At 40.1% G+C, this 22,690-nt stretch overlaps 1 protein-coding gene across 1 annotated transcript in view; it reads left to right on the forward strand.

The window, feature by feature from the left end:
- EYA2 (EYA transcriptional coactivator and phosphatase 2) overlaps positions 1 to 22,690 on the forward strand; it is a gene marked incomplete at its 5' end in the record, with an annotated part of 96,701 nt that overhangs the window by 52,419 nt on the left and 21,592 nt on the right. Inside the window, 4 exon segments of the mRNA XM_082773351.1 lie at positions 11,061 to 11,128; positions 12,919 to 13,096; positions 14,706 to 14,833; positions 15,327 to 15,410. Coding sequence (XP_082629477.1) covers positions 11,061 to 11,128; positions 12,919 to 13,096; positions 14,706 to 14,833; positions 15,327 to 15,410 — 458 coding nt within the window.

Genomic DNA, 22,690 nt, shown 5'->3' on the forward strand with positions numbered 1-22,690 from the left:
TTCCAATTAAAATGTGTCTTGTTTGTTTGGGTTGGGTTGTTGGTTTTTTTGTTTATTTGTTTTTGGAACACCTCTCTGCTCCTCTCCCCTCCCCCCCCATTTTTTTACAGCAACCCTCAGAGATATTTTTTATGCATCTACTCCCTAGCCATTGTGCATATTACAGACACCCTTACCTAGTTTTGTAACACCTCGTATGTATTTATCCTTGGTTACTGGAGGAGATTCTTGATGCTGCAAACTGTTGCTTTGGATTTGCATAGGCAGTAGGTGCTTCATCCAGCATCATCTCTCATCCCTCTGCGCGCTGTTCGCTTCCTGATGTGTTGATCTTCCTGTCCCTTGGATGGTGAGCGAAGAGCAGACTAGGGTTTTAGTCCTATGAATACTAGCCTGGCAACCTTTTGCTCACTTGGAAAGAACATTTTTGGATTTCATGTTAGTGTAACAGAATGGAATCTGGCCCTCCATAGGAGCAAATGAATTATCAAACACTTGAGGAAATCTTTGGAATGTAATAAACTTGTCGTTTAATCAGCTACGTAAAATACTATGAGAAAATTGTGCCAGCGTGTTAGCTAATACAGAAAAACATAAGCTGCGTAGAGAGAGCAATAGCAGCCAGCTTATAGAGCATTTCCTGTGGTCACATAAGCATGTGTTACCCCCTCATTGCACATCAGGCCATCTCTTCCCAGCTTGTCATTAATTCCTAGACAATGTCTCGCTCTTCAGTTATTGCTAAAATGACAGCTGGTATGAAACTATGAAATTGCACAACAGTTAAAACTGCAGATACTGTTGTTGGGCAGGAAAAGATTTGACCTTTTTTTTTTTAATAGCCAAATTCATCTACCCACAAAATACTTTTTACATTACAAAGGAAAATTCAGTTACGTAACTGGGATAAATTTCCTTTGCCAAGGAATTGCAAAGTAGTATTGAGTTCAGTACAGACATAAATTTGGGGCCAAAGACCTACGCAGTGAAATTCCTTGCTACTGCTGAGCATTTGTTTTCTTTATAGAGTCTGTTCTGATCAGCTGTCAAGTAATGAATGAATAGAAAGTGGCATATATTTTGTGCAATGCTGACTTGAAATGGACTAATCATGGATGTTGCTTATGTTTGTGGAATTGCTTATGCTTGAGACAAAGTAAAATCTGAACATTTAACTGATTGAAATGTTTTATTATGCTTGAAACATTTTGGCCTATGTCAGTATCTGGATAATATTTTCAAAGAGATGCCTGAATTTCTTGCACTTTGTGTGCAAGTTTGTATGTTGCATATTTAATGTGAGCCCGTAAATATCTATTTGGCATGAACAGTTAGTTCTGCGTGCATTAATTTTGCAAAGGAAGTGACATGTTTAATTTTAAGCTCAATTCTTTAAATATTTAGTGATGAAATGTGCAAGAAGGGTAAATCTCAATTTACACTTGAGAAGTGTGGATCACACTTTGGCATACAGATAGTGAACCCATAAGTCCCAGAAAATAAAGGAGACGGAAAAAATATTCTCAGCAAACTGTCAATCAGATGCCTTAGATTCATAAAATTAAAACCTCAATAGCAAATGAGTAGCCTCTTTCAAAAGCTGCTGCTTCACAGCTGGTTTGCATTAGTTGCAGTCTCAAACTGTGGCAGCAAAGCTGTCCTCTGCTCCATGGTGAGTTCAGCGGGGAGAGGCCTCTCTTCAGGAGGGGTCAGACCTCACTTTTTACAGTGTAAATACAAGTTTCCCCAGAATAACAGCACAGCCTCCCTTTCAAAGATTTCTAAACACCAGGGGCCGACCGTGCTACATTTACTTTGTTTAAAAACCAGCTATCTTACAGGAGAGGGAACTCATGGGGAGAAGCAAAGGTGTTGACAGTGATGCACTGTAAGCTTCAAGGATCTGTGCTACTGAGACCCAAGGAGAAAGCCCTGCCTTAACTTTTCCTGTTTACTGCTTTTTTTGGTGCTTCTATTCAGAAACCTTACTGTAGTTGATATTCAAATACATTCCTAGGTCCTTATTAAACAAGGAGGGACTTAGGAAGGGATGTGCCATGGGAGGCAGTAAACACCAGGGTGCATGTTTCTGAAGCAAATGTGTATTTGCAGGAGAGAAAGGGGCTGACAACTAGTCTTAAACATCTCTAACGAGGCTTATCAGCAGCGTAACGTGTCTTTGTCGGTGCCTTCATCCGTAAGAAACACCAGGGCTTGTGGTAGGGTTTAAAGTTTGTATGGGAACACAGGTTCTCATGGCTGAGTTGCACTCATGGAAACTCTGAAGTAGTGGCAGAAAACATGTGTTGTGGTAGTGGCACAGCTGAAACCAGGAGTCTGCTCTGAGACAGAGTGTGTGCTTGGGAGGTATCTCATGTCTGCCGAGGTGCTTGAGGAGGGTGTGGAGAGGGCTGTGTGGAGAAGAGCTTTGCCCACAGCCAGCTATCTGCTGTGAAGAGCTGCTGTATGCTTCATGAGGCCTCATTCTCCTAGCATGGTTCCTGTGTTTTGGAGTGTGTCCAAATCTCTGTGTTAAGAGATACAGGTAGTTTCAGACAGATGTGCTTGAATGAAAGACAATTCACAGGTTTACCACAAAAAATTCTGGGGGTGTCTTGTACAAAACATCAGAATGACTGTTCCGGGCCTGATATCCATAGCATCTAGCTGCCTGTCTGAGTGTTGATGTTGAAATAAAAAGTGTGAGTGCTGCCCAGTGATCGTGGTGAATCCTGTTTGTACATCATCACTGCATAGACTGGACAGGCCATATATCAGGCAACAAGGTGTCTGCATGGATCGGACAGGCCATATATTAGGCAAAAAAAAAATCTTAAAGTTTAGGTATAACCTAGATAATATGACTATGAGAGATTTCCAAGATTACGGTCCTGAGCAACAGCCAGAAAGTTATTCATAGCCATTAAGAAAGGAGGGCTTAAGAAGTGGCAATTAAGATGTCTATTTTAGCTGTTTTGAAGTCTAGGTAATGATTTGACTTCTGCAAGGAGACCTGCAAAACAAAAGCCAAGATTTTAATTTATCCTAGAAAGGTTTCCTTTCCTGGATCTTTGTTCTCCTTTTTACATATTAATATTTTGTAGATGCCTTTACGGTTGAACAGATTGGAAAAAATATGAATAATGAAATGGTCAAATATTACCCTAAAATCCCTTTACATGAGGCTATATAGAGGTTTCTATTGAGACCTCAGTTAGAGACCAGATGAGTGCATGTATTTCAAAGGAAACAATACGTCTTTGCTATAATGAGATCTTAAATCACAGTTTTGACATCTTGTACAAGTGAGAGAGCTAGCTAATAAGAAGTGGATGAGAAAAAGGGAACATTTTTCATATCTTAATGGAGGTTTGGTAGCTAAGAGGTGGCATATGTGTTTGAATCAGCTTAAATCTGCAGTTAACATTTCTGCTTTAAAAATAATTAAGAAATTTTAAAATTATTGTTCTCTTTCATATAGATGCAACATCAACATAGAAAGCAGTTGAATTGCAGAGATGTTTGGGTGTTGTGGAGACTTCTGTTTATGAATTGTATTTTCTTCATTTTTGTAGGTCAAAAAATCATCAGATGGTAACAGCTTGAGAAATTATGAACTTGGCCTTCATTATTCAGTTATAGCGCAGGTCACATGGAATATGCTAAAGTGTTACAGAAGCTTCACTGAATAATTGATTTGGAACACCTAATAATGTTTTCTTGAAAATACCTACAAGGCAATAGAAGACCTAGAATAAAATTACGTATGAAAATTTACATTAACAATTAGCATACCTGAATAGTCAAGCACTTGAAAGTTAGGAAACATATGATTCAAAATACTGGTGCAGTATTTGTACTGCTTTTTGTTTTATCTCCTTTTCAAGCGCTGTGTGAGGTAATGCTCAAAACAGAGCCTTAAAAAATAGAGTGCAATCATATGATCAGAGACTGCGTTGATATTTGTGGACAAATAGGGTCTGACTCTGCTTCACTTAGCACAGGCTTTGCAAATCAGGACTTTCTTAACTGCTGTGTTGGCATCAGATAACCCTCTTGCATGTTGGTTGTTTTTTTTACATGCAATTTAGATACACTTTCTATTTGTATTGGCAGGGTTCAAATAGTGAAATTTGTGCTCGACAGTATTGTGACCTGTAGAACTACAAGAATACCTGCACTGTCTGAAGAAGAGTCCAAGAGCCCATTGAGAGTTATTAAGGATAAAAAGAAGAGGATATGCATTTGGCTTAGAAAGTCTGTGTCTGGCAGATTAATTGAAGCTGATGAGGCAGTACCAGGCAGATCATTCTGCTTTTGTCTTGTTTTTCATACCTTTCTCTGAGCATCCTCTGTTGGTCCCTGTTTGTTTTTTTTTTTTGTTTTTTTTTTTAGCTTCCCGGAGGTATTGCAGTACTAAAGCAGTGCATAGAGGGGCTGGAAAAGCCTTGTGGCAATTGTCTGGCTCTAGGAAGTGGTCAGTAAAGTTATCATGATCCTAAATGATGGGTCAAAGAGTGGAAACATGCTGCCCAGCTTGCTCTTTTCTTTTCTTTTGGTATTTATAGATATTTGTCTTGCTCAGGGGGAAGGGAATTGCTAGATACGTGGCTATGCTCACAGGCCAGAACAGCATGACAGCGGAAGTTCTGGGGCCTGCTTGAGTTTAATGGTGACCTGGGAACTCATAACCACTAAACAGAACAGGAGGTGTCAAATCCAGCTTTCTTTTATCATGTCCAGTTATCTGTCGGTGGGGCTGCAGCAGGGTTGTGCCCCAGATCAAACCTGCAGCAGGAGGAATTGTTCATCTTCAGTGCCCATGGAGTCTCCCAGATAAAGTCAGTTTTGCTGATTGTTTATTTCAACAAGGGATTGCACAGAAACAATCTACCTCATTATTCTAAGGATGTTCACTTTTTAGCCTAAAACATTTCATTGCAATTTGTTCTTTAAGACAATCCAACGCAATTTTCTTCTGTAGCTGCAACATCATTGGATTGGAGTGGTTAAAAGGAACACTTTCTCAAAAAATAAAATAAAATAAAATAAATTTGAATTGCTTTCCCAGGGAGTGAGAGTGAATGTAAACCATCACAGCACTTTTAACACTATTGTTGAGCTGGATTAAGCTCTGCAGGTGACCAGGCTCCAAAGCACGGTAAGAGCCAGGCCTGTACAAGTGGCCTGGTTATCACTCGTTAAAGCTCTTTGAGGCTCTGTGCCTTGGATGCTCCCAGAAGCAGGCAGCAAGGGAAGAGCTTTGACACAGAAAAACTGTGCTGTGAACTGTGTTTTATATCACCATGCGAAGTGCCTACAAACACCTGGTCAGGTTAGCTGGAGTGGATGGGATTGTAGTGGGAGGAGAAGGGGCATATTTTAAATGGGCTGCATGTCAGGGATTATTATCTGCAGGAGGTGTTTGTATGCTCCTGGGAGCAATATTCTTTAATAGACACTGCTGATGTCAAGTGCTATAACATGATAGAGCCGAGCTTTCATCTAGGTTAATATAGTGTGCTCTTTCCCATACTGTCTGAGCCCGTTCAGACAGAAATACAAGACTGTTTTTGGGGAAGGGTTCATGATGCCTAATGGCAAACAGTTGAGCAATATGCTACAAAGTACATATGGGTTGAGTTTTTCTTCTCCTTTAACAGGTCAGATAGTCTTGAAATACCTCCACAGCTGACAGCCGTGCAACATTTTATGAGTTTTCTTGCCCAATAAATGCAGGCAGATGTTGTAGGATTTGGAACATTACAAGGCACTGGAGTATAGTTGGTAGGAGGTAATTTTGAGGAGTGCTTAACCTATTGCTAAAAAGTAGCAGCTTGGAGAAGGCAATGTTTACTACAGGAAACATTAGCTTGTCAGAGAGCTAAAGCACTGCAAGGAACCTTTTTGAATGACCATGCAAATCTTCATCCAGATGTTCTTCATGGCATAGAGTAATGCACACTCTGCTGGGAGTTAGATTATGGCCTTTCCTTGCCTCGCTCATAGTCAACATTGTTTCCTTTAGGAAAACAGCTTGCTAATGTAAGATTATACAAGCCGTAATAGGCAAACTTGTGAAATACCATGCAATTCAACTGAACCCTGTAGGCATTTATTTTATTAGTGCTAAGTGATCAAATGATCCTTTGAGAGAACTCCCCTAAAACCGCTGTGTGATTCATCTCCGAGTTAGAGGAAGCACTTCAACCTAAATGTCGTCGTTCTATTTCAGGCATATTCAGAAGGGCCCATGGCAGGTCTCCTCCAAACCCCCTTGTCTCAGTCCAGCTTGCCATGTTCTGAGTTGCAAATAGTGCTGGCTACCCAGGGAGCTGTGTTAAGTGCCCTGCTGTCCACCTTTGTCGAACCTGGCTGTCTCCTCTGGTTTTTGAGTGTCTCATTGAATACTGGAAGTACAAACCATCTGTTCTTTTAAATATAGTGGATTATTCTTATATAAGAATATTCAGCATAGGAGACTGAGACAAACACCCTTCTGATGACAGGGTCCCTCTGACCTGTGTAATGCAAGAACACAAACTAACTTTCAGACTTGCTGTGGCATTGATCCGAACCGCACCAGAGGTCCATTCTATCTCTGCAGTCACAACTCTCTAAGACACCAGTATTCCTATGTTGTACTGTGTATTCATAAGCTGAAACAAAACTTTTTTTTTTAGCCGTGCCAGAGCTTAGTTCTGAAGATACTGAAAATAACTGTGAATATTCCCTTACTTTCCTTACTTGCCCTTGCCTGAAAGGGAAAGGAAGAAATGCAGCCTGTAACTGCAGCAATAGAAAGAGCAAAGGGGAGAGTCTGAGTAGAAGGAGGAGCCGGTGTGCAGTGCACAGAAATTTGTGCAGTAGCAACACACACACCATTGAAAATTATCTTTGACCATGGTATAGATTTGAAAATATTTGAATTAAAATTGGAATGAGGGAAACATAGCAAATGAAATCCATCTGTATGAATGTATAACATCAAACAGCTCACAAAGAGTTCCTCTATAAATATTGCCCTTGGACACTCACAGAAGGAAGGGCCACATCTACTTATCAAGCAGCCATGGCACTGAATATGTACAGCATATGCATGGCTTTTATGTGGTGTCCTTTCATGCAGATGTGTTTGTGATATACTTACTTTAAAGGGAAAGTTTTTGGTACCATACATCTGAAGAGCTGTTCTTCTCCAGAATCCAGATTGTTTTATTACCAGCTAAATGTTCTTTAAGCTACCTGTGAATGAGGGCATTGTGACATTTAGCAACTGGTTTGATTGAACGCAGATGTGAACTTCTCCATATTCCATATGGAGAAGATGCAAAAGCAGAGATCGTAGGCTTGTTTCTGATTTGCAAGCAGGAATTTGAATGCAACTACTCGACATTGAGCTACCAAGATAGTTAGAAACAAATTACTCATGTGCTCATCTACGGTGTTGCAAGTGTAACATCAGCTGCAGTTTGAGATAGCGTGCTGTCTTCAAACGTCGGGAAAATACGCCAGTGGATATGAAAGTAAAACTCCTGTAAAAATGGGCGGTATCCATTCAGAAACAAGAGGGGGACAAGCATTTCTGTACATTGCTTCCCCAGCAGCTTCCTAGAAGTGCCCCAGGGAACATAACCACTGCTTTTCTAGTGTCGTTTCAACCTACCTCTGAATATTTCAAGTGCTGTTATCTAGGAAGGCATTTGAAGAAAAATGGGAACAGTGATAAATTGCTAATGCCAGTATGTAAGGTTTGTTTTCCAGTGGTTTTTGAGTGTAAAATCTACTGATGCAAAACTGAAATTTCATGCAGCAAAATTAATTTTATTACTGAAATTTTTATTTCTAACCAACAACTTAGGAAGGAAAAAAACAAACATTTGGGGCCAGTTTTGATGTGTCTCTGAGTGGCTCAGTTCTGTGAGGTTGCTCACAGAAACTGTAACTAGCAGGGCTCATTCTCTGCGCTTCTTTGGGTGAAAAGGGAGGTTTTATCCTTTTCTTCTTTGACTGCGGTGCTTGTTTGTTTGCCTTCCATTTGAACTGATTGTTCCACATTGAAAATGTGGTTTCTCCAGGAAGTCTAGCCTGTAAAGTGGAACAGGGACTGAGCTGTTGTCCCCGTGAGAGACAGCTCTAGTCCCCAAGACAAACATTGATGTTGAGTATTATTACAAGGAAGTATTTCTGAACCTGGATTTTCAAGATCTTTTGGTTTCATTCCATTGTTTGTTTGGTTGGTTGGTTGGTTTTTGTTTGTTTTGTTTTGTTTTGTTTTGTTTTGTTTTGTTTGATTGTTTGGTTTTGTTTTTCCCCAGCTTTTTATCCCTATTCAGCTGGGAAGAAAATCTGAATTTTTACCAGCTTTGGTTGCTTGGTTTTCTCAAGTGTCCTTATCTGTACCTGTTCTGCTCTAGCAAGGCTGAGCTGCCAGGAGATACCGAGCTTCGCAGCACTGAGTATTCCTGGGGTGGGGGAGGTTCCCTCCTCCTAGTGTGGTACTGTAGGAGAAGAAAGAAAAAGAGGACTGTGTTTGATCTCAGTTTAGACAAACAATACTTGAGTGATACTCCTACTCGGTTGGGATACTGTCAAGGGACAGAGTCAGTGAAAAACCTGATTTCCCAAAATCTTTTCCCAGGTCTGCTGAAGTTAAGGTTCTGGGAAATACCAGGCTTATACACAGCTTAAAAAAAATAAATAGGATGTTTAGTTTGTCTCAGCACCACAGTCCCTCCTTTTGAAAACCTGCTGGGCAGAGGGAGCCGCATTGTGAAAGCTTGTGGGGTTACCTGAACTTGCACCTGGGGTAGCTCAGCTAAAATGGCAAAAGTGTTCCACAAAACCACAGTGCAAAATCCACCAGGTAGCATCTAGTCACAGCGCACTGCAGGAAGCTGTGGAATCATTTCCCCATTCTCTCACCCCTGTATTTTTTACCCTATTCTCCCTGCTCGCACCCCACCATGTGTGCACGGACCCACTGGTGTTGCACAGGTGGTGCAAAGCTCAAAGTAAGCTCGTTCCAGTAGTGCAGGTCTCTCCTTTTTGTAATTCTCTCAGATCACTTGGAAACTGGGAAGCTATGGTATCATGCGCAGGTAGCACAGCAATAAACGTGTTCTCATCACAATTTACACATAAAGTGTGAGTCCCTTGAGGTAACTCATCCCCCTCTTGACAGCTTTAATAAAGGATGATGGATTGTTTCTAAATGACAGTTTAGGAGGATCAGAAATTCCCCCCTGTATTGTTTGGAGCTCTGGTGTACAAGAGCTGTTTTGTGTTCTGTGAAAGTTGTTCTTGCCTGTAAGCGCTGGGGCTCTATTACTCCCCTTCACCGTGATGAGAAATGCTTGCTTACCACAGGAATAGATTCCTCCTGCTGTATACTCATCACTTTTTTTTTTGGAAGAAATGTGGAAAAGCAAAGCCTGGCATGGGTAGGAGGTGGGGAAATGCCAATAGCTGAACATGTTGCTGTTGTCAGGATGCTGCTCTGGGCGGTCCCCCCCATATGAGCTGTACAGAGGAGGAGGGATCAGGTGCTGCGCTGGCTTTCTTCCTGAATACTAGGGGGAGGCATCACCTGAACCCATCTGCGCTAGCTCCGCTCTCCCCAGCCAGCATCCAAAGAAGGCTCCAGAGATCCAGCACTCACCTGCACCCTCTTTTCCTCCTCTCTGCCCTCTTTTATTTTTGAAGGCTACATGTGGCAGCTAATTAGTTCTGGAAGGCAGATCTTCCCTCTTGTTTCTTTTTGGCGTGAGACTTACTTCTCACTGCTTTTGCTTTGTAGCTGCACTTGGCAAAGTGGAGTTTGTTCAGCTGTCCATTCCCTAGCTAATCTTGTGTCTTAAAATAAAAACAAGCAAGTGGACCTTTGGAGAAAAGATGCCACATGACTCTCTCCACATCTTCATGTGGCTAAAACAGCACTGCTCAAAATCATTCCTAGGGTAAGAAACATGTTAAGAAGAAAAGGCTCTTTATTAGGGCCGATTTCTCAGTTGATCATGCTCTGAGGTGACAAAATGAAGCCTAGGCAAGAGCCCACTGTGGCTACACAGCAACAAAATCAGACCTCTTTCACTGTATTTAGGTCACTGTGGAAGCAGTGGGGCTGAGTGCCCTTTGGAGCCCACCACCTTCTGTTAGGATGGAGTCAGCATAATCCAGCTTTTGCAACTTGTACATGAAGCTATCCCTTGATGCAAACACTCCTGACAACATGGGAAGAAGACTTTTGGTATAGATTAGCATCATGCCACATGGTCCCGAAAGAAATTCTCAATCCATACAAACAGGAAAATTTTGAAATGGGAAACAGCATAGACCGGAGTTAAACCGAGGCTAGAACTTGCTCAGGGGTCTAGAAAGGGGTCTAGAGGACAAGAAGCTTTCAGTCATCTGTCAAAGGAGGACTGTCCGAACCTCCTGTTTTCTGAACCTTTACTTCTCTGCCCATGAAATTCTTGCGGTAATGCTTCCCGCAGCTAAGAAGCCTTGGATGGATATCAGCTACTTTGTTGGGAAGGAACTATGTAAAACTCACCTGTCCATCCTTTCTCTTCATTATTTCATAGGATGAAGCAATGTTTTTGCTCCCTGCTGGTCCAGAAGCTTCAGGAATATTATTCTTATGTTTTGGTTACCAACACCAGGGTACAAATTTTCAAACAACCTACAAATTTTTAGGTACCTGGTCCATAAAGACAAGATTCCAGGACATACCTATGCATGAAAGTGTGTGTGTGTGTGACTGCAAATGTAATCCAGTTTTTTTCTTATATAAAAGATCATTAAAAAAAAAAAGTTTCCATTATTTATCGGAAAAAGAAGTGACAGATTTTTAAATGGGGTTGTTGTCTCTGAACGTCTTTCAGCAAGCAGACCTCAGTATTAGCCTGCAGTCTTTACAGCCTATGTTTGTCAAGATTTATGATACGCTTATTTCTGGGGAGCAGGTACTTTATTTCCTGGTGGAAATTCTTTATTTATACATATCCCACTGTTTTGATTGCTGCTGTGTTTTATGACCGTGATATTCTCTCCCTTAGGCACAACAGGGATTTACCAGGGAGCCAATGGCCTGACAAATACTGCTGGATTCAGTGCTGTGCATCAGGTATGGCTCAGCATTTATTATTGGTAACCTTGCCACTTATTTTAAGCACCTGGGAGACTGGCAGATCAGAGAGATTACCCTGGTGCTTACATATATTTAAGGAAGGTTCTAGCGTGTGTTTTGCCATGTGCCATTTTGGTCTGCTTGGGTGGCCTGGCGGTTAGTTTCAAGATGTGTGTATCAACACATGCTCCTGGCAGTCTCTGCTGTGGTGTTGCACAGCAGTTCCAGGAGTTTCATCATTTCACTGCCATCTTACAACTTTCAGGTATGTTTTCCATCTTACACAGAGAGCTCCCCTTTTAGGATCCTGTCCTCTGCTGTCTTGGCACTGTGTAATAAATAGGAACAAATTGAAAGAGGTGTTTGCAGGTGCTGAATACTCAGCCGTCTGAGCCGTCTCTCTGTGCTTCCTTCTTGGAGAGTACACCTGTCTGTGGGCTTCATGCTTCAGATACCTTGAGAAATGTGTGTGTATAAATAAACAGCAAGCATATATGCACAAGACAGATGTTTTTGCAGTAGTAGATGGCTTTTCTTGATTGGACCAAACAAATGCATACACTGTCCAGAAAATGTTTTTTGGTTAGCTGTGGAGCAATAATTTCAATCACTAGACAGCAAGGTACTTGTTCTGACTCATATTTGTAATGACAACAGTGAGCAATTTTGTTATTACTTCAGTTTTGGCTACAAACATGGTCAATAAACACTAATAGAAGTGCATTTGATTGAAGTATAGAGGTTACCTGCAAAAAAAGAAAAATAAGTGGGATGTTTTCATCATTTTATGATGTTCTTTAAGAGAAAACAATGAATTTCTCTCATTTCATTTTCAGCTTAAATTTTATTTTGACAACTTGAGTCATCTTTGTTCTTGAGAGCTCCATGGTGACTGAGAGTTAATGAAATAGCTGTGTCATAGACAAAGATGTAAGCAGTTAAGAAGGAAAGGGCTTTTAGTCTTTCTAAAGACTATTATTTAATTTTATTTTATAATAAAATAAATGATGGTAATTAATGTTTCTGAGGAAACAAAAACTGTTGAAAGACAGTATAGTTCTGTATCTGAAAAAGCAAACCAGGTGGACAAGAACAAGGGCTGCAATTAAAAACAAAAGAAACATTTTTTTTTATGTTTTAGTTATCCAGAGAGAAGTTTTCTAATGTATTTCAATGTCATCCTGCTTCTTACAAAAAACAGATGGGCAGAGCGTTACAAAGTTTATTTGGGACCTTTTAAAATAAGACAAAGATCATGATACCTCAGCTCTGAGATCTCTCACACCTCATATTTTTAGTTCATTTTTTCTACAGACAGGGAAGATTATTCCAGCATTTAGTTCTTACTGAGGCAGTGGGACAATCTCAAGTGTGAGCATTTCTGCAAAACAATTGTTAGATTGCTTTTTTGATTGTTGTATCCTATTTGAACAGCTTATCAGAAAATGTTGCTGATCATGGGAAAATGCAGCCTACTTCACTCCTTCACTAGAATTGTTGAACCCTATGATGCAAAATGTGTCAGCGCTGATTAATAAAATCCCATAGAAAAAGCAGAACTTGCCTGATTTCTGACCTCTTGTTGAGGCCAGCTAGTTCTAATAAAGTAGGAATGTATTTGGGAGGAGGAGAAATTTCATAAGTGAAAGAAATGTGGTTCTTTAGCAAAAGTATTCCTGAGCCATGACTTGCTGCATGTGTAGATAAGACTGCCTTGCTGTATGTGGTGCCTTATTTATTCATAACACCAGTCGTACACAGAAATTACGTTTCTTTTTTCCTCAAAGGAATATTCATCATACCCAAGCTTTCCTCAAAGCCAGTACTCACAGTATTACAGCTCCTCCTACAACTCTCCCTACATGTCCACAAACAGCATCAGCCCTTCAGCCATCCCAACCTCCACTTATTCGCTGCAGGAGTCTTCTCACAATATCACCAGCCAGAGCACAGAATCACTGTCTGGTAGGTGCATTTCTTCTGTTCTTAGTTTTGCAGTTCCAGCCATCTGTAGACATAAGCACTGTAACCTTGTTGTTGGAATTTAGTTAAATACATGCATTTACCTGGATAAATGAGATTTCCTAGCACATAACAGTTCTGCTCACACAGTACAACACAGAATTTTGGGAAGAGACTTGAAAATACAAGTTCTGTAAGACTATCCTGTGATGTTTCCATGAGCACGCCTGGTTTGATCTCCTCTTAAGGTAGAAAATAATTACATGCAAAATCCAGATTAGTAAGAAGTACTAATGTGTTTAGCAATGAGTGGCATGCTCTGAAAAAGCCCCAGAGTTTCCTCACTTATTAGCGCACATCTCCATCAAGGTTCGTGTTCACTCCTAATAACAAAATGTAATATATGCATTCATAAATAAGTTCATTAAGAGAAAATCTCTCTTTATAAAAAAATCAACATAAACTGTTTGTCTAAGTTAAAAGTTCAGGATGAATTTCATGCAAAAAGTCTTCAGAATTTGTGGCCTCTCTTTGAGCGCTTAATTTTTAAAGTCTTGAGGCTTAAATGGTTTATGGAATTATTGACGGATTATGATCCTCCAATGTACTGTTCAAGTACAGTCTTCAGATATCACTTCCCTACTAAAGTTTTCATTGGCATGCAATAACATTTACATAAAATGCCACATAATTTGAGGATGATAACAGTATACGCCCATTGTAGGTCTGCTGACTTATGGAACAAATCTGAACATCTGTGGTTGCTCTGAAAGAAAAATAAACTAATATTGGTTGTTAAAAAGAAGTGGTCACAGATTGCTCTGAAAGCAGTTGGAGGATTTTCTGTTCTTAGATCTTATCTCAGCCTTTTTGAGAAAGCGTGGCTTCAAAAAAGGCTTGTTAGGCACAATCCAAGCTGCTCTGAAGAAGAATATGGTTATTATAGGAAGCTGGAGAGGCCACAGCTTAGCAAGGTGAAAAGAAAAATATGTTTGAAAAGGATTTGTAATGTAAGGTAAGTGAAATCTGGACAGGTTTAAGAAACTCCAGCCAATCAAAACAGATACTTTATACAGGGAAGTTTTACCTGTCTCTTCTCAGTTATTTCTAAACTACTGTCCCTTGTGAAGTGGAATACAGCTAAACAGGCTAGTTATGTATTTTAAAAATAAAAGTTGATGTTGAAAGTATCTTTTTAATCATGAGTATTCATCGAGTTAAGAAAACATCATTTTTGCAGATGTTGAATTGATCCTCGTTTCCTTTTCCACTTTCTAATTTCTCTCTTGGAAAAGGAGGAGAGGGGGGTAAAACTCAAAAAGTTATATTGTTTTTGTTTGTTTTTAATTTAAAAATGTGTTAAGGTTCTCGAAGTGACACATCCACTTTAAAATGTTTTATATAAAGACTTGGTGCTTTCTGAAATTGTTGCAACTAATCTTAGAAGTTATAAATCATTTCTCTAACAATGTCAGCTATTGACATGAAAAGAGATTTTCTGATAGCATTTTCATAATGTTTCTGGTGCTCTCCGCTAAAAGCTTTCCTGCTTTTATTATAATGATCGGTGCAAAAATTAAGCTTATAATGGAATTCTTTTTTTTCTAAATAGGGGAATATGCAACAACACCAGCAAAAGATATAGAAACAGACAGACATCACAGAGGTTCGGATGGCAAGGTACGAGCCCGGTCAAAAAGAAGCAACGATCCTTCTCCTACTGCTGACAGTGAGATTGAGGTAATGACATTAACTTACATAAATCCAGCAAAGAGAAGTGATTGCATCTATTAGCAAAACCAACTATCAAATGAGTGAGTTGTAAGAGCCAGAGTAAAATCAGTAATACAACTGAAGCCTTTTAAATTGGGTAGTCAGAATAATCACACAGTTTCTGTATTATTAGCATCTCAGACTGTTTTTCATATGTACGTCTTTTTATTTTGTGCTTCTTGTAAGTCTGCTGTTTTGTTCCCCCAACTTGACACACAACAGGTGATGTCTGTGATTGTTAGGAGAGCAGACTCTCAGGGCAATCAGAATGCACGTAGTTCCAGAATTCTTCATCTTTCATTTTGCATGCTTTCACAAAGCATCTGCAGTCAGTGCTCTAAATGGGCTTGTGATCTTAAAAAGCTCTAGTCCAACAGGACATATCTCCTGAATGAACAAATTCTTGCATTTGCGTAATGTGTAACTGTATTTCTCTTTTCCACCCCATCTGTCATCACAGCGTGTATTTGTGTGGGATTTGGATGAGACGATAATTATTTTTCACTCCTTACTCACGGGAACCTTTGCATCCAGATATGGGAAGGTAAAACTTAATTTTTTTAACATTACTGCTTGCCCAGCCAAATTGCATTGGGAACTGTGGGGGCAGCTAATAAGACATCTTTTCAAACAGATGCTGCTGATTTTATTCAGACACATTTGTATAAATATGTCCTGTGGTATTTCCTTCTAATGTGAAAATTTAATTTACCTCTCTTTCATGTTGCAAGTAGCCCCATGTTTTTCTAAAGCTTGTATTGTTGGCTGCTGCTAGATAGGACATCAGGATGTTCTTTGAATGTCTGTCTTCTGTGAGAAAGAGCCTAGCCAGGAGCCAGAGAGCAGTAACTCTGGCCTGAATGAGGTAACATTTTTAAATTTTTTGTTAGAATGCTGTTTTCTTTTGAATCTCAGACAACTTTTTTTGTTGTTGTTGCTGTTTTGTTTGTTTTTTGTTTTTTTTTTAGGAGAAGTTTTGTGTTAGTCAGTCTAGGTTGCCATAAAGACTACTGGCTCTTATTCCCATACAGCTGCAGTGGAATACATTTTTGAGAGTTTTAGGAATCAGATCTTCAGCTGCCCGTGCGTCAGATACCCCCTTTGAAACACTGGCAGTTGTATTTTAGGCAACTCTCTGTGGCTGAACAGACACAACTTGGCTGCTAAGGAGAAAATGCTGGGTCTTGGATTTAGTACCACGTGCTTCAATTTCTTCCTAAGGCAGCTTTTTATGATAAACACTTAAGTCACTTTGAATTACACAATGTCAAACACTTTTAAACGGGTAGGAAAAAAGACAATATCATTACCTAATTAAAGTGGATGACCTAGTTGGCAGCTGTTTCCACACATGGCTTTGAACAGTCAACTTCATCAGGAGACTGGAAAATAACCCTGCTTCTCTCTAGAAAGCAGAAATATGATTTAACATCATTTCATGGCTTTAGCAGCTGTACTTGTTTTACGACACTTATAACAAGCTGAATGTGTAATTAGTAAGATAGATTTATTGTTTGCTGTTAGATGTGCACAGTTGTAAAGGATATAAAATGGTGTTTGTGGTGTGGAAGTCTACTGCAGCATTTGGAATGCTGCTAACACTTCCAGCAGCACCCTCTGAAAACCAAGCATGTGTTTCCAAGCAGGGATTTATTCAGACCCATGTTGTACAAAGTAATTGAAGTGGTTACTTTTCCCAGGGAACATAATGAATAAGGCAGTCTGAGGTATACATGTGTAAGCTCAAACCTACTGCCTGCAAAAAATAGAAAGAACTAGGCAGGATCAGGAAATATAAACTGAGCTGGTGTAGACCTGCAATGTGGTCATACTTAGGATTGAGTAGGGGCTGCAAATGGCATATGGAGAATTCCCTTCACTGTGTGGGGGGATATTTTGGCCCAGCATAAAAGCTCCGAAGCAGTTCCCTTCATCTGCTGCCTCCTGTCCAAGTTCAGAGGATGTGGGATCAGGATCTGCTACATGGGGGACATACGGTGATGGGCCAAGAGCTGTGACAGACTTGCCGAGGTGAGGAGCCCTGCCATCACAGTGACTGCAAGCTATTGCTGATGGGCTGCCGTGGAGGCAAAAGCTGCCATTTCTGTAGCAGAAATCATCGTGGGGATGAAGCAGCCTACAGAGAGAAGAGCACAGGAAAATGGAAACTCAGGGGAAAACTCAGAACCTTCAGTAGAAGGATTTTTTTTTAGTTCTTCATTTGCTTCATCAGTTTTAAATTCCTCAGAGTTTTTCTATAAGGTAATGGTTGTGTTATAAAAGTATTATAGAGTAACAACTTGATCCAAAGACAACCAGAGGCTTCAGTGGGCTTTGGAACAGACCATAAACCAAGAGGGAAATAGAGCACACTCAGGCAGGCTGTCCTGGGAACCATTAAATAGTAACACAATTCAGAAATGTTCAAGTGAGTTGAAGTATCAAATATAAACGAAGCAGTGAGCCAAAGGTTAATAGTATTTCAGAATCTCTTACTTTGTGAAAAACATAGGAAGCGTTAATCTCAAAGTAAATTAAGTATCAGGGCCTAAAATTATTATGCTTATATATAATTGATCATAAAAGATTTACATGCCGGTGATTAGACATGCACGTGCCCTGAATTAAATCTCACACATGAAGGTCTTGGTTCTGTCTTCCTCCAGAAAGTGTGCCAGTTTGTACGATATTCACCGTTCCCTGAGCAACATTCCTGTCCCAGTATTGTCCTGTTGGTTGTGCTGGTAGAGCTGCTGTGCAGCCACCCAGAAAACTGGACTATGAAGCCACTTAAGCTGAAAAATAACACCTTTTTCTGGGGTGACTTTTCCTGGGAGAGGAGAGAAAGGGAAGTAGGAATATCAACCTAGCTTCAGAGACTGGGGACTAAACTCCTGTGTAGTTTAGCTACAAAATCACAGTGCTTATGCATATTGTTCTTTTCTTGGTGGTGGTGGAAGTAGGGAGCTGTCCAAAACAATCTGACTTTGGATAGAAAAAAGAAAAAGGAAGAAAAAGGTGTAAAAAAAAAAAAAAGAAGAAAAAGCTGTGGGGAAGAATTCACAAAAGTATTACCAGTTAGAGTCATTACATGACTCTTGGACATTAATGATTAGTGCTCCAATGCATGCATTCTGACCTGATTTCATGTGAAAATTCTCTGTATGTCTGGTATAAAACTCATCTGAGGGAAACCTCGGTGATTCTTGCCATAGATATGGGTTCCTCAGTGCATGAGCAGTTGGTCTCGGGTGTTTAGAAAATACTTTGCTCACAGCATTAATAGAAGTTAAAGCACAGAAATTACTCAAGCTTGAAATACGAATGAATGGCTCAGTCTGTGTTGCTCCTCTAATCCCCTCTGTCAAACTCTGCGCACTATTCCGTGTATTAGTCACCAGACATGGGGTCTTAATGTCTTTCCCATATGGTCCCTGCAGTACAGCCTTTACAGTGGCAGCCAGAGTGGCCTACGGATTCACATCTCCTTTTGCTTTCTTGCCCATGGTTGAATGGAGCATACCTGCACAAACACACGGAGTCACAGTCTAAATGGCTGGGGCAGCAAAGCTGTCAAACCTGAGGAAATCTCTCCACCCCCTCATTTCTTAGGAGGAGACTACCTGAGAAAGAAAAAAAAATAATAAAATTCTATAGCCAATTAACTCTGGATATTATGTTCAAGAGTTTTTAGAAACCTGTTCTGCAGGCTTCTGATCACTGCATGGGTACAGAATATTTACCAAGTGCTTAGAGACCACACCAGACATAAACCATCATTATAGCTTAATGTGCTGATCACCAAGCCCTTTCAATCCCTTCAGACATGTATAATAGAGCTCCCATTCAGCAGGAAGGTGGCTGCAGCCTTCACTGTGTCTGCAGAGATCTGCCTGACAAATCACTAACGAAATACAATGGGAAAAATGGATCAAAATCTATTACAGTGCTGTTGGGATTTCACGTGAATTGAGTACATGTCAAGGGGCCTCAGCCATTTGAGGCAGCAAGGCACAACATGGAAAGACTCTTTTAGTAGTATTAGTTCAGACACAATAAAAAGAGATTATGAGCATTTCTGTGCCAAAAAAACAGAACACATAAGTCTATTCCTTTTTCCTTGACTTGAGATATTTGCAAGCTTGTTCCATAATCTGTTAAAGCATTAAGTATTTCTGCATCTCTTTCATAGAAATGTAAGTATTATGTTGCAGATTCATTCTCTTACTTTTCAGAGGACTAGTATCAGGAAGAAAGGGTGCACCAAGTGCATTGTTTTCCCTAGATGAAGGGTATGTGTGAGGCTAATTCCTTTTCTCACGATTTTGTACTGTTTCCAGAATGTGAGTTTTTTGTTCTGTGTTGAGATACTCCTTAGTAAAACACGTCCACGGGATTTTAGTGTCAAAATGAAATGCAATTAAACTAAAATCTAGAATTAAAATTAATCTTTCCATGCATGAGTTACTCTGAAATCCTGGAACTAAATGGAACAAATCCAGAGGACAGTCTAAATACCTGAATTGTGTTGGATCTTTATCAGCACTTTGATGTCTGCTGATACTCAGGAGTTAAGATTCATAAAATTCCCTGTAAGATGCATTTTATTTTACATTTCAGAAGTGGCAACAGTAGATTTCTCCAAGTTGTAAGCAGCCAGGTATCAGTGTGGTGGACACGGGGCACACACTGATGTTATGAGGGACTTGCGGTGCCACAGGTATGCTTGGGAGTAGGAGAGCATCCTCCAGCAGTAGTGGGGCCTTAAGACCTTCTGGACAAAGTAACTAAAATCACTGCTTGGCCCAGCTGAGGAGAGGACCTGAAAATGATTTTCTGCCATTTCAGATGAACGTCAGAGCTGCTGTTGGTTGTCTGAACTGGGCTGTCTTGTTCTCACCAGAAATGTTGATGTAGATCTAAGATCCCTCAGAAGTTCCACTGGCAGTTACATGTTCTTTCAAAAAGCTTTCCTTTAAGTGAATTATCATTACCAATTAAAATATAAAAAATAAAGTCCTTGAAAAGTTCTTGCGTGGCCCTACTTGGGGTCCTTTTAAAAACACAGAGTTGATTTTTTTCTTTTTTTCCCTGCTTTCATTGAATGCTTTGAGTAGCTTGTGCTTTTCCTTGCATTGTTCCCTCACAGGACCCTAAAGCCAGGACCTGATTGAAACACCATAGGGATTTAATCAAATCTGATGGTGATTCATGCTTCTAATGGCCAAAACTGTCCTTAACTACTTTACAAACTGAGGAAGAATAAAACCCCATTTTATTGCTCGGCTGTTAAAAACTATCTGTAGAAGTTGCTAAGGTTCAAATCAAAAGCACCCTCCCTTGAGAACCATTAGTTAATTCAAAGTGCCATGCTGTTGCTTTTTTCCTTCTTCCCTCACTTGAGATGTGGCTATCACTATTGCTGTTCAAACATCTGAGAGTTTTCCATTCCTTTGACAAACATGAGCCAAAGTGCTTAAGGACATCTGTTTATTTTATTTCTTTAATGAGAAAACCTTCCAATTTCTTACAGGCTCAGCTGTGTTTATTTACATTTTGTTAGTCATATGTGTGGGGCACCTTGGGATGTTAAAAACCTGCAGAGGCCTATGTGGAGGGCTGCTAGCAGGCATCCTGGTCAGAAAGGCAGAATGAGCCCTTCCTAAGGAAAACACAGTCCTTGGAACTCCATAAAATAGATTTTCAAAACAAACAGAGCCTAATTCACTCAGTAGATCATGGATTAAGTCAAGATGAATACAATTTGGAAAGGATTTTCTGAGGAAGTTGGAGATTTTTTTACCCACTGGAGGCTAAACCTTGTATTTAATGCCTTTTTAAGTTAAATTAAAAAAGCATTCAATCACTGCAGGTAATAAAAAAGTCTGTTACTTTAGACATGCTGCTATATCAATTATTAGTTCATTATTGGAGAGAAGGGAGTAAATAATTCCAGCTATTTGATTATTTCAAATGTGTATTTCGGGAGCAAACATCTGTGTTTATCATCTGTCCTGGCTTGAGCGGCAGCAGAAACAGCAAAACCAGACCCACAACAGCTTCAATGCTGGGCATGGGAGATGTTCTGAGCTCATGTAGATGTAACCTCTTGTACTGCAGCTTAGGTGAACCGAGGGCTTTCTAAGCAAAGTGCATGTGTGGCATTTGGAAGTATTAAAGGATTATTTCTGACATAAAATACATGTCAGGAACAATGCTGGATTGTCTAACGAGCATGAGTAAAGGGAACCTGCTTTCCCATGTCGCTGAATTGTGACTTGATTTTTAAGGGAAAAGTAGTATCAAAAAATAAAGGAATGTAACTCGCATTAGGAAGTTGCATGTTACAAATGCGCATTTGTGCTGAGGTTTACACAGCACGATGTTTCCACCAAGCTTTCTGGGAGTTTTGTATTTTTCACAGAGCTATCAAGGGCTTACATAGAAATATGGTGATTTTCCTGTGAGAAGGGCAAGGGGGTTAAAACATGTATTTGGTTCAAATCCACTCCTTTTCTGACATTTATGCCCTGTATGGTAAAAAGAAATTATTTGTAGACTTTTGGTTGTGAACCTTTCGTGTTACTGTTGTGGTTTAACAGTGATAGGCAGCTCAGTACCATACAGCCCCTCTCACCCCCCTCCTTAGCAGCTGCTGTGGGGAAGGTTAACTCCATCCCAGCCAGACCCAGTACGATTCCTAAAAAAAACTTCCATTTGTTCTCGAGCATTATGGCCCAGCTTTTAAAATGTATTTAGGTACTGTATTCCCACAGGCCTGGAATCCACCCATGGGTTCAGGCGCTGTATATATTAGTTATTCCTGCTTTTCCCTAAGCATAGCTCATTTGAGGAGGGAGGAAAACCCTTTCAACCTCTGTGTGCTTCTCGAATGTGAGGATTTAATTACTGACACATCCATTTGCTTATTGTAGTAATTTCCAAGGTGTAGTCCCCAACCACTTCTGAACAGAACCATGCCAGTGAGTTAGAATCCTTCAGTAAATAGTAAGCAGTACTGTGGAAGTACCTCCCAAATCACAGCAATGGTGAATATTGAAAGGTATCTGAAGAAAAGGATTAAATGATACTTGCTTTCTGTCTGGCTTGGACTCGCCATGAGGTCACACTTCCAATGACTGTAGAGACATCATTTAAATTCAGTAGATTGTCTAACAAACCTGGATAGGTCAATGTTTAGGTAAAACTGTATGTCTTCATTTTGGGGGCCAAAAAGTTTAGAGCCTGGAAATGAGAAAAGTGGGTGATGCTATTTGAAAAAGGACAATTCTTTGTCAAAAGAAACAAAGTCACTTCAAAAAATGAGTTTGAGCTCCTGAACTACTTGGGTACTTAAAACCAGTGGTCTCACAAATAGCCACTCTCAGCTGAAAAGCTCTGAGAAGCTGGGTCTAGAAGTTACCTGCTTCTATTAAAAAAAGATAAACAAAACTAAGCTCTAATCTAGTAAAAGAGCTAAATGTGTTTTCACCCTCAAAGAGGATGATGGGGGGACACAGGGACACCAAGGGGACAGATGGGGACACAGGAGGACAGAAAGGGACGTGGGCAGACCCATACTAGGCAGGCAGCACGGCCATGGGGCCAGGTGCAGCAGCTGCCCCCCTTGACTTACTGGAACTAGAACTGATGCACAAGGTTAATTTTCTGTTTTTATGGGAAAGCCTGGTTAATGTCTCAAATTCAGATCAAGGTATAAAATGTTACAACCAAAGAATGATTATTCTCACAGGCTCTCTTTGTTCAAACATGTGGCGTTTGTGTCTTTGCTTTTTTTATTATTTTTATACTACAACCAAACCG

Source organism: Aythya marila, assembly GCF_965140915.1.
Source record: "Aythya marila genome assembly, chromosome: 16".
In the NCBI taxonomy this organism is placed as follows: Eukaryota; Metazoa; Chordata; class Aves; order Anseriformes; family Anatidae; genus Aythya; species Aythya marila.